At 41.0% G+C, this 15709-nt stretch overlaps 1 protein-coding gene across 1 annotated transcript in view; it reads right to left on the bottom strand.

Moving 5' to 3' along the window:
• Positions 1-15709, bottom strand: part of LOC119743485 (leucine-rich repeat-containing protein 9-like) — a gene marked incomplete at its 3' end in the record, with an annotated part of 155025 nt that overhangs the window by 64661 nt on the left and 74655 nt on the right. Inside the window, 1 exon segment of the mRNA XM_038219907.1 lies at positions 10597-10863. Within this exon segment, the coding sequence (XP_038075835.1) occupies positions 10597-10863 (267 nt within the window).

A 15709-nucleotide genomic window follows, 5' to 3' on the forward strand; every position in this document is an offset into this window, starting at 1 on the left:
TTCATTAATGGTTGGCCTGGGAGCCAAATTGATAATTGACGTACATGTACATGTACGGGACCTGAGAGTCCATTATGTGTTTGACATGTTTGTTTTGGGCCTGTTAGTCCCATGACTTGATGCCAGCTTGCCCATATCAATTCGGTATCTGGCAAATGAACAAAGGTTGAAATAAATAACTTGAAGCTGTGGCGAAGATGCACAAAAAGTTATGTCTTGAGTTTCATTCTTATTGAGTCCGAGTATAATCCCATTCATAAATACCTTAAAAGAACAAAATTACAAAAGGTAGGGAATTAAACACAATAAAGGGAATTCTGAAGATTAAACTTAACATTACCTTAAAAGCACTATAATGTGTGCTGGTCATGGAAGTGTGCCTTGAGACTGGCTAGAAATGAGTTTAATGAATCAAGCACTGCAGAATCCCAGATTGAAGTAGGTAAGTGATTCCAGAGTCTAGGAAAGCGACGGGTTGGTGAATGGAATAAAGCATCAGTACGAGCAGGAAGATGACGAAATGTGAGGATGTTTGAATGACGAGGATTAATATGAAGGTTCTCATGGATAGATTCACATTGTACTAGACCATATAATACCTTGAAAAACAAATGAGAATGTAATACAATTTCTTCTGGAAGTGAGCATTGACCAATTCATCCTATGGAGTCTATCCTCAGATGATATTTCCCCCTATGCTGACCTAGAGCAATACGGGTAGCTGTGCGTTGAACACGTTCAAGCTTTTGTTGATCAGCAGAGGTACAGGGGTCCCAAGCAGGTAAACAATATTTCAAAATAGGAAGGACAAGGGACCTGTACAAGCAAAAGATGGCAGATGGAGAAGCTCAACATTCTATGCCCGATAAAGCCTAAACGATGGTTCGTTTTGGAATTAATGGTGTTATCATGAGATTTCCAGTTCCATGACTTAGCTGTTCTTGTAGTTCTCCAGATGTAGGACTTTAAAATATGCACCTTTAAGATGATGTCTCATGATGACGTCATTGCGACGTCACCCCAAGTTTTGTCTGTAATATGTCCCTGTCAATGTACACACCAAGTTCCAACCCAATCAAACTTACAGTTCTTTAGATATAAAATATACACCTTTTAGATGACGCCACAAGTGACATCGACATCACTTGTTTATGGCTCACTTAACCTTGGTCTCTTTGTCTGTCCTTAGTTTGAAGTCAATCGGATTGCATTTTATGTCATATTTTGCTAGTAGAAGAAAAAGTAAAAATTAAAAAAATGAATAAAAAATCAGTGGATGATGTCATATTAAGTCACTTCGGATTTGTACACTAGTAGTAGTATGTACCCACCTGCGGTACCAAGTTTCAAGACAATCAGACTTTTAATAGCCTTTTATGTGATTTAAATAATTGAATTTTTGACGACGTCTTCATGACCTCACACACTTTTTGTGCAAATGTGTATGACCTAACAAACATATAAAAAAACAAATCTTGAATTACCGGTACCTTTATTCCTGCTGGTATTAAACACGTCCAGCCTGTGTTGCATCAACCACTTAAGACTGGCCATGTAACAGGCTCTCAACCAATAGAAATGGATAAACTGTCTTGGGTAATTATAAATATTTGTTTAATATTGTTATGCAGGATGTCCTAAGCAACTGCTTACAATATAGGAAATCCTATTGCTGAACTATTAAGTACAAAACACACACACAAAGTAGACTTTTGGCATTTGATTTGTAACAATTGCATAGTAACTGAGCTTGGAAAACTTTGTGAATATATCTGTGAATATTTGTCTGTAATAATACAAGGCAGGGTGTAGAATCAGCAGTAAGTAGGCAGGGGGTCGCATTACTTTTTTGTTCGTCTGGCTAGTTGGGTGCCAGAGGATGTAAACAGTAGTTTTTTTGAATTCTGGTGACAACATGACTTCTTCTGATTTTTACTGCATTATGGAGGATAGGTTGGTCTCTTCTGATATTTGCAGGGTGGATTCCAAACAGAACAGGGAGCAGCACTCGAAGTGTTGGAGTGAGTGCCCCACTAATGAGGCGTAGTGCATGGTTCAAAATGACATCAGCATGTCTTGAGTGGTGACTGTGACTCCAGGCTAGTCAGCATACTCAGCAGTTGAAAATATCATGGCCAAAGCTGAGGTGTGAAGTGTAGTAAAATTATCACCTCATTCAGTACCAGCAAGCTTCTTCAGCAGGTTTACCTGTACCTGAGCTTTAGCCGAGGCCTTTTTAAGCCCTGTCCGCACTGGACCTTTTTTTTTGGTAAAGCTTACCGAGACTATATGGGTACTTTTCCTATCTTAAGTCCAGTGTGGACAGCTTAGGACGTTTTCCTCTCAGTTACTTTTCCTGATTCCAGCGGTTACTTCTACTGGCCAACTGCTGCTCAGGAAAACTGACCAGGTCACTTTTCCCGAGACGATAAGTCCAGTGCAAGTTGGTAAAGCGGCTCAGGAAAGCATATATCCGGCCCCGAGTGTGAGGTCATGCATACAGAGACCTCATGATCCCACACGTGCTGTGGCCAAAAATTTGCGGTGTGTCAATGCCGAGCAATAAAATCTCATTTTAAATATATTCTAATGAAAAACATAAACAGAAAAGAGAGATCACGTTCTGGGAATTAATTTGCAGAAATTCTCTTTCTCCCCCGATGTTTGTTCGGTATTTTCTACAATCCAAATTCGTTCAGTGACACTATGTAGTCTGCATGGTATGTAGGCCATAGTCACTGGTTCCGGTCCTACATCATAGCTCTGATTCTGTTAGCATGCGGTGGGAACCAGCGAATACCGATGGAACTGCTGACGCACGGAACATTGTACAGCGGCATGGCTTCGATGTCGTCCATCACGAATGCATCAGAAATCCCCCCCCCCCCCACAGAAGTGTGGTTTTTCTGCATGAGTCATTATACTGACAGTTACTTGTATCACGCGGTCCGGGTACAATTTCCTGTGTCGACAGTCCAAGTGCGGACAGTGGTCACATTTGACCATTTTTCATTTTACCATCGTCTCGGTAAAACCTTTAAAAAAAAAAGTCCAGTGTGGACATGGCTTTAGCATAATTAGCTGCATAGGTGTGGCAGTGGTTCAGGATAATGGCAAAGTATTCAGGTTGGGGCTTGAATTCAACTGCTTCCAATTGAGAAGGCCTTTGTTGTTGTTGTGCTGATTGAATGGGGTATTCAATTATATGTGAAGTTTCAGCCTGAACTATTTCCAATGCACTACAAAAACTATACAAAAAATGGCCACAAAAAGTGATTATAACTTATCTTAATTATTGTAAATATATTTGCGTTCGATAATTCTTAAAAATGATGGATAAATCAGGTCATGCGTGCCATATGCAAACGCTAGTCAAGACGGGAAACTGACCAACTGTCCGTACATCGCGCGGTATATAGGGTGCGTAATGCACTGTGTGTGGCGGGCGTAAAACCTCATTTTACGGTAGGAAATTTTGAGGAAATACGCTGCATCTTATCAATCCAAAACCGAGTAGTGCGACCTTGAAATAAACTCGCGAACACGGAAAATACAAACACAGACAAGCGAGATCAAGTTCTGTTAATTAACTTGCAAATATTTTCTCCATCATTGTCTGCAGTGCACCGCGCGGCCTGCCATGCCATGCATACTAGCCAATGCACATAGGCATGCACAGACTGGTTACCGCATTTTCATCATGCCTTCTAAATTGGCCGTTGCGCAGTGCGGCGGGTACCAGTTATCGCTGCACTGAGCTAGCATATCAATTACCCACGTGTTTCATCACCGCGACATCGAATTGTGAACTAGTTATCGCGAAGCGAACTTGTAAAAACAATGGAGGTTTCTTTAAAAAAAATAGCAAATGTACAAATGTAAGTAGGAAAAAAAAAAATACTTTGACGCAAAAGGGTTTTTGAGAGGTGTTTTGTGAAGACAGAAAAAACAACAGGATTTTTTTTAAATTTATTTTATATTCATTATTTAAAAAAAAATGTTTTTTGACTGGCCGATAAAATTTTTAGGGTCGCGGCCTAAAAATAGGGTCGGTCGGGTAACCGGAAGCAGAATTTTTTTTTGGGGGGGGGCCTCGGGCAAGATCAAAGTAATGGTTGGGGTGGCACAGCCATATGGATTAGAGAATCTCTTCATGTTCAACGCCACCAGCAATAATCCAGGATCGTTATCAGGCTCTGACTGTCAAGTACTCCCTTAAGTGTCTGACAATTTACACGACTTGATCCAAGCAACAAAAGGAAGTCCCCAACAGGTCAAGCTAGAGTTGACTGTCACAACTTCTGCCTTGTGCAAGGCTTAGAACAGATCATTGATAAAAAAAGCCATGGTGAAAATCTTATCTTGTGATTGTTTACACATCATACTTCTCCTCGAGTGTTAATTTGTTTTTGGTTCCTCAGATCACAACTCATTCTAAGTACTCTTCAGAAAGTATCCCTCCTTGATGAATCCTACCACTGCATACTGTGGTATTACAGAAAAACCAACTGTACATCCCTCAGGCAGCACCTTAATCAGGCTCGGATTACCCTATAGGCACAGTAGGCAATGTGCCTTAGGGCCTACCAAAAATTCGGGGGCCTTCAAAAAAAATTGAGGAACATGGCTTCGCGCTCGCCGATTGTCTTAAACAAATTCCAGCACCCCCTGTCAAAAATTTGTTCCAGCGGGCCATATGCATCCACAACCGCCGATCATAAGCCAATGACAATGCAAGTAACATGAGTGGAGCGTATTCTGGAGTTCAGGCGAGATTCGAGAGGATAACAGTCTGGCCGAAAGTGTACCTTGTGTTGTTGCCCATAGCCTGAATTTTGTGGGCTCAGCTGCGGTCGAAAGTTGCCTGGCAGTGGTGAACTTTGTAAGTGTGGTAAGAGCCTTGTCCGAGAATTATGGCAAAATTTGCTTGCAGCCAGTCATGATGCCAGGTCACTTGTCAGTAAATTAGACCAGTAAGAAACGGCCCTCGTGTGGGTGATCTGGAGAGACCTTCTTTGAAAGACAGACCTGGTCAACAAGTCACTGCAGCAGCCAGGTATTGAAATAGGCACCGTGGTGAAGCTCTTTGATGACCTTTTGACCTTCTTCCAGGAAAGTCAGAATAGATTCGCCGACTTTGAGAGCAAAGCAAAGGACATCAGCTCAAGTGAGTACAGAGAAGTAACGCAACAAAATCAAGTAAGAAAAAAAATCTTCGGACAATCAGGCGAAGACAATTATTCCCATAGTGGACTGTCTCATTGTTGAGATGACAAAAACGATGAACTGCCTATGCCACTCTTAATGACAGGTTTGGTTTCCTCACGGACTAATATCTGACAACTGATGCAGCAGCAAGCCATGTTCAGCGACCGGTAGAACATTACTCATGTGATCTGGAAAATGCATTGGTCCCAACATTTGGGTTTCATTTGTTTTTACTCACCATGTAGTGTCTAGGGCCTACAAAACACTTAATCCGTGCCTTATCTTAGTGTTGCAGCATGGGACAAGGCTCTCAACACTGGAGAAAGCTAATTTAACTGTCAAATAGATCATTATTAAAGGAATGGATAAGTATATCCCCCATCGTAATGCAACCATTCGTCCTTGGCGTACTTAAGCCTGTTGTATGGCTAACAAGCCAGTCAGAAAAGCCTATGATGTATGGAGTCAATGCTTTGACTAAAGTGAGAAAAGCATATCAGCGAATTGAGAAGGAAACTAAGAACCAATACTTCAAATTCACTACGGACAAACTAAAATCAAACACAACCAAACCTAGAGATTGGTGGTGGACTGTGAAAAGATTACAAGCCAATGGAGGCCGTTCAAGCATCCCAACCCTACTTTACGATAACCAGCATTATTCCACTTCAAGCGACAAGGGTGTACACTTGATAGTGCTGATATCACACTTCCATCAGTTGAGTCTCCAACAGACTCAATACTAATGTGCCATGGTGAAGTTCCATCCACGGGGTATATACAAGAGAAGCTTTAAAAGCTAGATATCGACAAAAGCACAGAACCAGATGGAATTGGAAACCCGGTACTATGAGAATGTGCCTTTGCATTGACTACGCCTCTAGCAAAGCACTTTTTTTCAGGCCTGTCGCCAGCCCAGAGCATCGGGGAGGGGGGGGGGGCACAGTACCAATTTGGGGGGCCGACTACAATCAAAATACAAAAATACATATGTATGGCTTTTGCCGTTTGGGGGCCAATTGCTCGTTAAGGGGCCCCCCCACCAGGCCCCCCCCCCCCCCCCCGGCAATGGGCATGACTTCTGTTATTGTTACTACCTAGGATATTTTCCATGTACTAGGAAAACAGCTAACATAGAACTTGTTCATAAGAAAAATGCACGAAATGACCCAAGCAAATACCGACCCATCAATTTCCTGAGTAATATGTGATGTGTTCTGCAAAATGAGACACACCTAGGCAGAGGTCAAAATGAGAGTTTGTGGGTATCGGGAAAGATATTAAAATTCTGTTTAAGATGCTGTTTGTTGCACTTTAATGGGACATTTTGTTGACAAGTTATGGATATTTAAAGTTCGCATTTATCGACATGTCAAAAAAAGTAAAATACTGAGAAAAAGACCTTCAAAGTTTTTACTGTTTTGTAGTCATGAATATGAAAGATGCCTTATGTCTTTCCTTCCTTCAGCACCCAAGGGCTCCATTCGTAGTCAAACATTGTTTTTGGTGCATACATCGGTGATATGTGTGATGGCCTTAAGAATAACATTTATTCTTTATGCAGATGACAGCACTATTGTACTTGTACCGCATCATTGAGGATGGAGAAGCTCCTCAGTCTGCTGCCTCTCTGAATGCTGATCTCTCCAAAATCTACCATTATGGATCAAAATGGCAGATACTTTTTGCTTTGGAAAAGTGTCAGGTAATAATCATAGGCAAGGTGAAATCAACTCAACATTCCAACCACATTTTTGATGGTGTGAAACATGAAGAGGTAGACGAGCTTAACATTCTGGGATTTATACATGTAGTTCTCCTAACTCAAAGAAAGTGGGACACACTGTGTCACAAGTAGGTCCAATTGAGTTGAGTAGCACACTGTAACTCAACTCAACTTGACCCAACGACTCGACTTGACAGGAGCTGCTTCCTTAAAATGACTCAACAAGGAAACGAAGGAAACCAAGATGTGCGACTAAATTTGCCCTTTGTTAAGTATTTCTTATTTAAACTAATCATGTTTCCACATTATATGAGCACTGCACCATGAGCAGTTTCTCAGCAATTTCTAAGCAGTAGCGACAATGTAATTAGTTTATTCCATTTCACCAGTTCACTAACATTTAACTTTAACAAGTTCAGCTAACTCAGTGTGTATTCAAAATCGTTGTGGAATAAAGTCATGATTAACGCAATTCTGAGCTCAAGAAGTTTGTGTATCGACTACTTATTCTTAAACAAAGGTTGTTCATAAAGTTTGGGTTTACAAGACAAATATTCATAAAAAAATGGTTGATGTGTGGGAAAACACAATAAGACTAGGTCTAAAGATGGTGGTCTCCACTGAAAACGGATGAAGAAGGAACAAGAGAAGGTTTTGAATTGGATTCCACTGTGACAGGTTAATTAGGGATACAGCCACTAAGCTTTTACAAAAAAGGAGGAAAGACAGGACACTATTAGCGAGTAAAGATGCTGCACGAAAAGAACTCCAGACAGCAGACCGCAAACAAGAGAATCACTGAATAAGGCAAAAGAGGAAATGAACAAGGCATACCTACTAGCTAATCAAGACTTTATTGAGAAAAGAATTGATGAAATCAAAGGAGAAAGTAATGTAGGAAATATGTATTCATCCTAGAAAGTTATGAGCAATCTAACTGGAAGGAAAGGAGTTAGAGAGGGACAAGTGAAAGGCAGAACTCAACAAGAAAGGCTTGACAAAGTGGTATGATACTTTAAAGACCTTCATGGCAACTCTCCCACAGTATCTAAGGAAGATAACAACATACAGCAAGTATGTGAAGAACTACCAATTTCTACAGATCCCTTTGATATGGAAGAACTTCAGAAGGCAATCAACCAACTCAAAAATGGCAAAAGCTGTGGGGAGGACGGAATACCCACTGCAGTCATTAAACACTGCAATATTCTTTCTTTTTTTGTAATGGAATTTCACCTAAGATAGTTGCAGCTATAGAATGCATGTACGAATCCATATTTGCCAAAGTTTGAAATCCAAGCTAGAGTATTGCAGGGGATACTCTCGCTCCATTTCTTTCTTTTTTTCTGTTTTAATTGGTTTATTATTATGTCTTTTTTTGCCGCCAGCAGCGGAATTGCAAAGAACATTTACAATGTATTAACATTAAAAAGCATAAACTTTACTTTACAATGGCAGCAAAAGACTAAAATCGTATTAAAAAAAACATAAAATGGACAGGGTATGTGGAAGGTGAACCTGGAAGGGGAGAGGATGAAAGGGGAGGGGTAAGACAAGGAATATGAACACACATAGAACTGCATCATTTCAAGACCAACTATTGGAATATACATGCACAGACATGGAATTCAATTCAATCATTTCAAGACCACAGATAAAAAGATGTACATTACATTACATAAAAAAAAAGATGAGTAGGAATGATATTTAAAGGTTTTTGGGTAAGAAGTTTCTAGGCTTAAAAAATGGACTAAAACAAAAAAGACTAAAGAATGCATTATTGTCTTAAAACATCAAACTCACAATAGGACAAAAATGCTATGTGGGAGGTTAAGGGAGGAGAGGGTGGGCAAGGAGGGATAACACAAATTCCCAGGATTAAAAAGGATTTGTATTCCTATAAAACGTTAGATGTGAATGTCACTAAAAAAAAAGTGATTAATTATGACGAGGCACTTTACAAATTGTTTTTGGAGTTCTATGTCCTAACAAGGTAGGGTACAGGGTTGTTTTTGTACCGCTTTGTTCTGCAATTAGGGATAGAGAGGTGGCTTCTGTTACGTAGTTGGTAATTATGTGATTTGTATCTGTGCTCAGGTAGCTAATTACTAAACTTGTCATCTTTAAGTAGGTTACAGACATATTTGTAACAGATGTCCTCTCTCCTCTTAGCAAGAGTGCAGAGACTGAGATCAGTTAATGATTGTTCATATCCCTTGTACTTGGAACCAAGGATGACTCTGCAGGCTCTTTTCTGGATTTGTTCCAGGGTATCACTCTGTTGCTGGGTCAGTCCAGGTTACCATACCGGGACTGCGTATTCCAGTATTGGTCTGATGTACCCCATGTAGATGGTGAGCAGGTCCTTCTAAGGCAATGCAAAATGTTCTAAAAGTCGGAGCATGTACATGTACATTTGCCAGCTAGCTGTTGAAGTAATGTCTGTCACCCATTCGTTCCATTTGAGATCTGACTGGATGATCAGGCCCAGTATTTTAAGTGAGTGGTATTCTTCTCATTATAGTACAAGATAGCCCGACTGCGTCTGGCCGTACAGTACTATCGCAAGCTCTGTAGTACGGCCAGACGCCCGATGCTTCCACAGAGACTGAATTTTGTTGGCCGCCGATGTAGCGATTTTGCTACATCTTTCGATCGCGATTATCTTTTCATCCAGGACACAAATTTCCAAAGTTAAGGTTCGTAGTCGTAGAGCAACTCATACCTTTTCGAAAAAACGTTCTTTGGTCTGCATATTGCATACATTACAGCGCGGCCGCCATTTTGAAATCGCATGGGGGATCGCATGGGGGACGATATTTGTGGAATCTGATGACTGAAATTCGTCTTGTGGCCAGATGGATGAAAATATTGAGACCAAAGAACGTTTTTTCGAAAAGGTATGAGTTGCTCTACGACTACGATCCTTAACTTTGGAAATTTGTGTCCTGGATGAAAAGATAATCGCGATCGAAAGATGTAGCAAAATCGCTACATCGGCGGCCAACAAAATTCAGTCTCTGTGGAAGCATCGGGCGTCTGGCCGTACTACAGAGCTTGCGATAGTACTGTACGGCCAGACGCAGTCGGGCTAAGTACAAGACTACTGCTTTCGTCAAGCCATCCCTAATGATTCACAAACTTGGATTTCAGACCAAAGAACTTGGCTTTACAATCAAACCAAGGCAATGCCGGAGAATTACTGACCTGGGTTTTGCTGATGACCTGGCACTTCTATCAGATACGATTGAGCAAGCACAAGAGCTTCTACTAGCACTTGAAAATCAATGCCAAGAAGACACAATATATTTTAGCTTCAATCAAAACATCTGTTGCAGCACTTAACATCGTGAATGGTAACACACTCCAACCAGTCAATGATTTCAAATACCTGGGAGCTTGGATAGCAACCACCAAACACGACATTCATGTGAGAAAAGGCCAAGCAGGGCAGGCCATCAACAAGCTACCCAAAATATGGAAATCAAAACTCCCTGATCAAAGAAAGATAAAGTTTTCTAGATATTGGTTGAGCCAATTAGGCTCTATGGCTCTGAAACATGGATCCTCAAAATTCTGTATTTTCAGTTATGTGACACTCTTCCTTTGTTCACAATTCATTTACATGCAAATAATCCAACCCCCCCCCCCCATCCCCGTACCTTGCTGTACCAGTTGCCATCTGTTTCACATAATCTATCAGGCTTCTGACGGCTGATCTGTGTCAGTAGCTGGGCACAGGATGCAAGGCTGAGGCTTCTTGGCCTACAAGAGTCAGTCCTTGTGTGAGCAAGTAGAGACACCTGAGAAACTCGAGACCCAGCAGCCATTCTCAATGCTGCAGTTGCTTCACTCTCGGTGACTGCTTGACCATCAAGCAGCGATAATGACTTGAGGCGTCCAATGGTGCGTAGTCTAACACCATCAGGCTGACAAAAATCAAAAGAAGAACTTACACATGTAAATTGATCTGTCTGTGAGTGTGATACATACTATACAAACAAACTAAACAAATTTCATGCCTTAGGCCAACAAAAAACGGCTCAGGTTTCTAGTAAGGAGCTGTCCCCAAAAGTGGTGCGGCAACACTTTTTTCCCCCCTAGTTTTTTTTTCTTCAAAAAAGGTGTGCGTGTGCTATGTGACCTTGTTATGAGATGCACAAAAAAGCCACTTTGTAATATTAAATAGACAACTGGGAGCATATAAAAAAGTGAGAAAGTTGGATTAATATGAAAATACACATGTACATGTAGTGGCATCTATTGTTTATTGAAATTAATATTAAATAAACATTGCCAAAATATGATGTGTCTGTTGTATACTCTTTATTTCACAACTCAAAATGGGAAACTCTTTGAGTTGAAATGCCAAGACTGGAAAGCAAACCGGCAGACAGTAGAAGGAATATTACTATGGGGTGAAGAATAAAATATTTTTTCATGTCCAACTGTTTGTTCACCTCATACACCGTAATTGCACTCCACATTATACAATTTAAAGTACAAATATTCCTGGCCAATAATGTGCAAAATGGAACCCATTTTTTAGTTGAAATGACAAGAATGGAAAACCAACGGGCATGCAATAGAAGGAATATTCCTATGGGTTGAGGAAACAAATATTTTTCCATTTCTAACAATTTGTTCACCTTATAGTAGTTTGGATTGTCACGAGAAAAATCAGAGAAAATGGTGATGTCAGACCATCTTTAAACATTCAAAAAATGTTCATGCTTTTCCTGACAAATGAGGGCGCTGTTGCTGTGATGTCATTTCAGGAAGAACTGTGCAGTTTCGGGCTTTTCTGTAAAAATTGTGAACCCAAAATTTGCTCATTGAAAACATTTGCGAGAAAACTTTGCTCATTGGCCTGCTGTCATGTTCTGGGGGGAAAAAAAAAAAAAAATCAACAAAGAAAATAAAATTTAGGTAAGCAAAATATCCAAAATTCTGGCAAATTTTTGTGCTGAATTAGCTGTAACACTGGGGTTTTGTATGAAATGAAATCACACATTTGCTCTTGAAAATGCAAATTCTCATTAGCATAAAAATAAAAAAGGGACCAAAAATCAGGGGGGATCCAGGATTTTCCAAAAGGGGGGGGGGGGCGTGAAATTGTTGAAACCTGTGCGGGAAGTTTTGTTGTGACACACCAACTCGCGAAGCCATGGCGTGGGGTTCGGGGCCTGTAGGCGGGCCCTGAAAATTTTTGAACTTTAGAAGCTTTCTGGTGCATTTTAGAGCAAATCTTGGGGTCTCTGCGGCAGTTGTTTTCCTCAAAATTCAGAGGGGATTCAATTAATCATTTCACATATCAACTTCCTAAACTGGAAAAGTATATGGATTAAAAGTAAGTTTCAAGTTGAGAAATAAGTCGGAAGAACCAAAAAATCTTATTCCTATCACATTTCTATCGCGCCACGACTGTCCATCAAAACTTTTTGATCAAAATTTGCCTTTTACCTAATAATATATGAAAATATATTTAAGGTGCGTTATTCTTTAAAATAATGGAGAATTTAAGTCGTCCACGCCACTATGCTCAAACAATGACAATGTTAGTTACTGTCAGCCGCCAGCCACAGCACTGGCCGTATATTGCGTCGCGCACACGGCGCACTGTGTATTGTGTGGGACCCGGAAATGAACCCATGTGCTGTGGCCGAAAAGTTTGCAGAAACACGATACGGTGTATCACGTACGAGCAGAACAATCTTGTTATAAATATTTGTTTTAATGGAAAATACGTACACAGAAAAGAGAGATCATGTTCTGGGCATGCAGTTGAAGAAATTCTCTTTCTCCGTCGATGTTCGTTTGGTATTTTCTATGATCCAAATTCAACGCACGCAATGTATATAATTATGTAGCCCGTAGTCACTGGTTTCAGTCCTACATCATCATAGCTTTCATTCTGTTGGGAACGCGATGGAAACCAGTGAATGGCGATGGCACTGCACTGCCGCATGCCGTACTGAACATCGTACAGCGGCATGGCTTTGATGTCATGAATGTGCATTTTGATGACACGTGCGTCAGAAATACAGGCTTTTTCCGTCATGATTTTTAGCATGTCCAGGTGAAATTAAGAATAGCGTGTGAAACTTTTTTTTTTCTGAAGAAAAAAGGAGGGGGCATGGGCTCCCCACCCCCCCCCCCCGATCCACCCCTGAAAATTCCCTTAAAAATGGCAAACTGAAATTTGAAAATAAGGTTAAACAGGATGCAAAGGTGCATCTACAAGAACTGCATTGAAAAACTACATTACACGGGCCCTTTAATGAACTACATAAAATTATAAAGCACACGTATCCACCAGGACTGGTGCTCAAGGCACTACATCATTATCACCCCTGCTCATTGGGCCCATGAAACATTTGAAATACCATATAATATATAGAGGGCGCCCCACTGGATGGCAGCCCCTCAAAAATCCTGTTGCACATTTTTTCACCTTTTTGTCAATAACTGATGTTTTGACTGTGTTGTTGATGCCAAATCTACAACACTAAATTCATCACAAAACAAACACACGAATCTTGGATTTTGATATTTTCCAAAATATTTAAAATCAACTCCAGTCTTTGGCAAAGACACTTAAATTTAACTTTAAATGGATCTCTTTGTGTATATCATGGCCCGGCCTTGTTTCAAGTAGACCTGTTTATGCAAAGATTTTCCCTGAAAAAAAAATGGTTTATTGACCACAAAGTGATTTATTTCAACCAATGAATAATTCAGCCAGAAAAAAATCTCAAATTTCTTGATTTTTTTCAAGAAAATATGATATAATATTTGGCGATCTCACAAGGAAAGAACGAAGACACTATTCTAACAGTACTAGCACGCAATGCACGCTGATACCATTCCTACGAACATGTATACAGCCCACACCATTTGCGGTCAAGGGTGTGCTTCCTTAAAAACAATTTACCAGTAATTCCACCTTTTCAAAATTACAAATAATACTTTTTTTATGGAGTCCGAAACATTTCCTCATTCAGAAAAGGTTCTTCATTGTTACAAACTCACAAAATATTTTTTTTCTGAAGAATTTATTTGAAAAACGATGTTAACTCCCAAAAGAGGGTGACGCACCCCTTTACAAAATTAATGGATCTGTCCATAGAATGAAAATTTAAGTAATGAATTTTTTGAACGAAAGTCATGATCGAACAGTTGGTTTTCAATGTTTTTTGTTGCTGAAAATATGTTTCATAACATTGGCACAGTTTTGGCACAAAGCAAGTGATAAGTGTTCGGGCACATGCTCGAAAGAGACGGAACGAGTCGTCGGAAAAATACGTGCAGGAAAATTTGATCTAGTTCGCTGGAGTCTGCCCGGCGTGGGCGCGCTCCCCAGCTGGCCGCGCCGAAAGCAATATTTCCGATGTTCATTCTCAGCGCCATATTGTAGTGTTTTGTCTGTACAACAAAAAAGAACTTCTCCTTTAACAATTATTTCTTTCAAAATATAAACATGAGGAATCACAGACATTGGAATGTTTGGAATGTTCAACAGTTCAAATTAGGAAAATCACAGTTCAATTACTTAAACACATACACTTGTGTGTTTTAACTGGCACATGGAATGAACTGAACTTCACAATTTACATGTGGTAATCTTTAACCCAAGTAGGCTGTCTAATTTGTCTCTTAGGACGGTTCTGTGGTTTGGGTTTAGCTGGTTGTCTTTGAGTCGTAGACATTTGGTTTGGCAGTTTATGAGTTATGGGTAAGGTGTGTTGCATTCCATGGTCGACCATCTTCAAGCTGTTAAGTGGATGGGCCCTTGGACTGTGTGATGCATTGTGGAGGTCCATTGCGATTGGAACCCTTATGCACGTCTTGGATTTTTAACACGTATAGTCTCCTGTTTGGAAACACGGATGTACTGCACCACGCTTCTGGTCTGTGTATTGCTTGTACTTTGTCTGAGAACTGCAAACTCGATCACGAATATCGGCTGGTTCTTCTTGGCTGATCTATGTAGGTCAAATGTTCAGAGTAGTTGTCATTCGGCGAGTGTGCTAGAGTTCTGCTGGTGATTTACCTGTAATTGCATGAGCAGTGGATCTGTATGCTATCAGTAACTCAAGCGTTGCAGTTTTCCAAGGTCGGTGTTCGTGAGTTGAGATTTGGAGAGTTTGTTTGAGAATGCAATTAAATTGCTCGACAAGTCCATTTGCCTGCGGATGGTAAAGTGCGGATGTGCTTAATTCCTCGCTGGCTCAAATATGACTCAAACTCAGTGGAGACGAATCAAGCATGGAGCAGACGGAATGTTAAGTGGCATCAGCGGCAAACGTGACCTCCGGCCACTTACTGTAGTAGTCAGTGGCGTAGCCAGGAATTTTTCAGTGGGGGGGGGGGGGGGGGGGGGGGGGCGCTGGGGGGCGCTGGAACATTTCATGGGGGGGCGTCAATGAGACACGAGTTAAAAAATTGGGGGGGGGGACATTTGATATTGTGTCCCCCACCCTTCAAAAGGTGGGGGGGGGGACATGTCCCCCTGTCCCCCCCCCCCCCCCCCCAGGATTGACGCCCATGGCGTCATGTAGATCAATGATACTTTTATTTAGAAACTCAAAATCTCAGTGGGGGGGGGGGGGGGGGCGACTGGGGGGGCGACAAGGTTTCATGGGGGGGGGGGCGGTCGCCCCCCCCCCACGCCCCCCCAGTGGCTACGCCACTGGTAGTAGTCCATCAAGACGATTGTAAATCGGTAGGTTTGTGGACCATGCTCAAAGGGACCCCAAATGTCAATGGCAAGAT

The sequence above is a fragment of the Patiria miniata genome, unplaced genomic scaffold (assembly GCF_015706575.1).
Source record: "Patiria miniata isolate m_02_andy unplaced genomic scaffold, ASM1570657v1 HiC_scaffold_11, whole genome shotgun sequence".
NCBI classification, from domain to species: Eukaryota; Metazoa; Echinodermata; class Asteroidea; order Valvatida; family Asterinidae; genus Patiria; species Patiria miniata.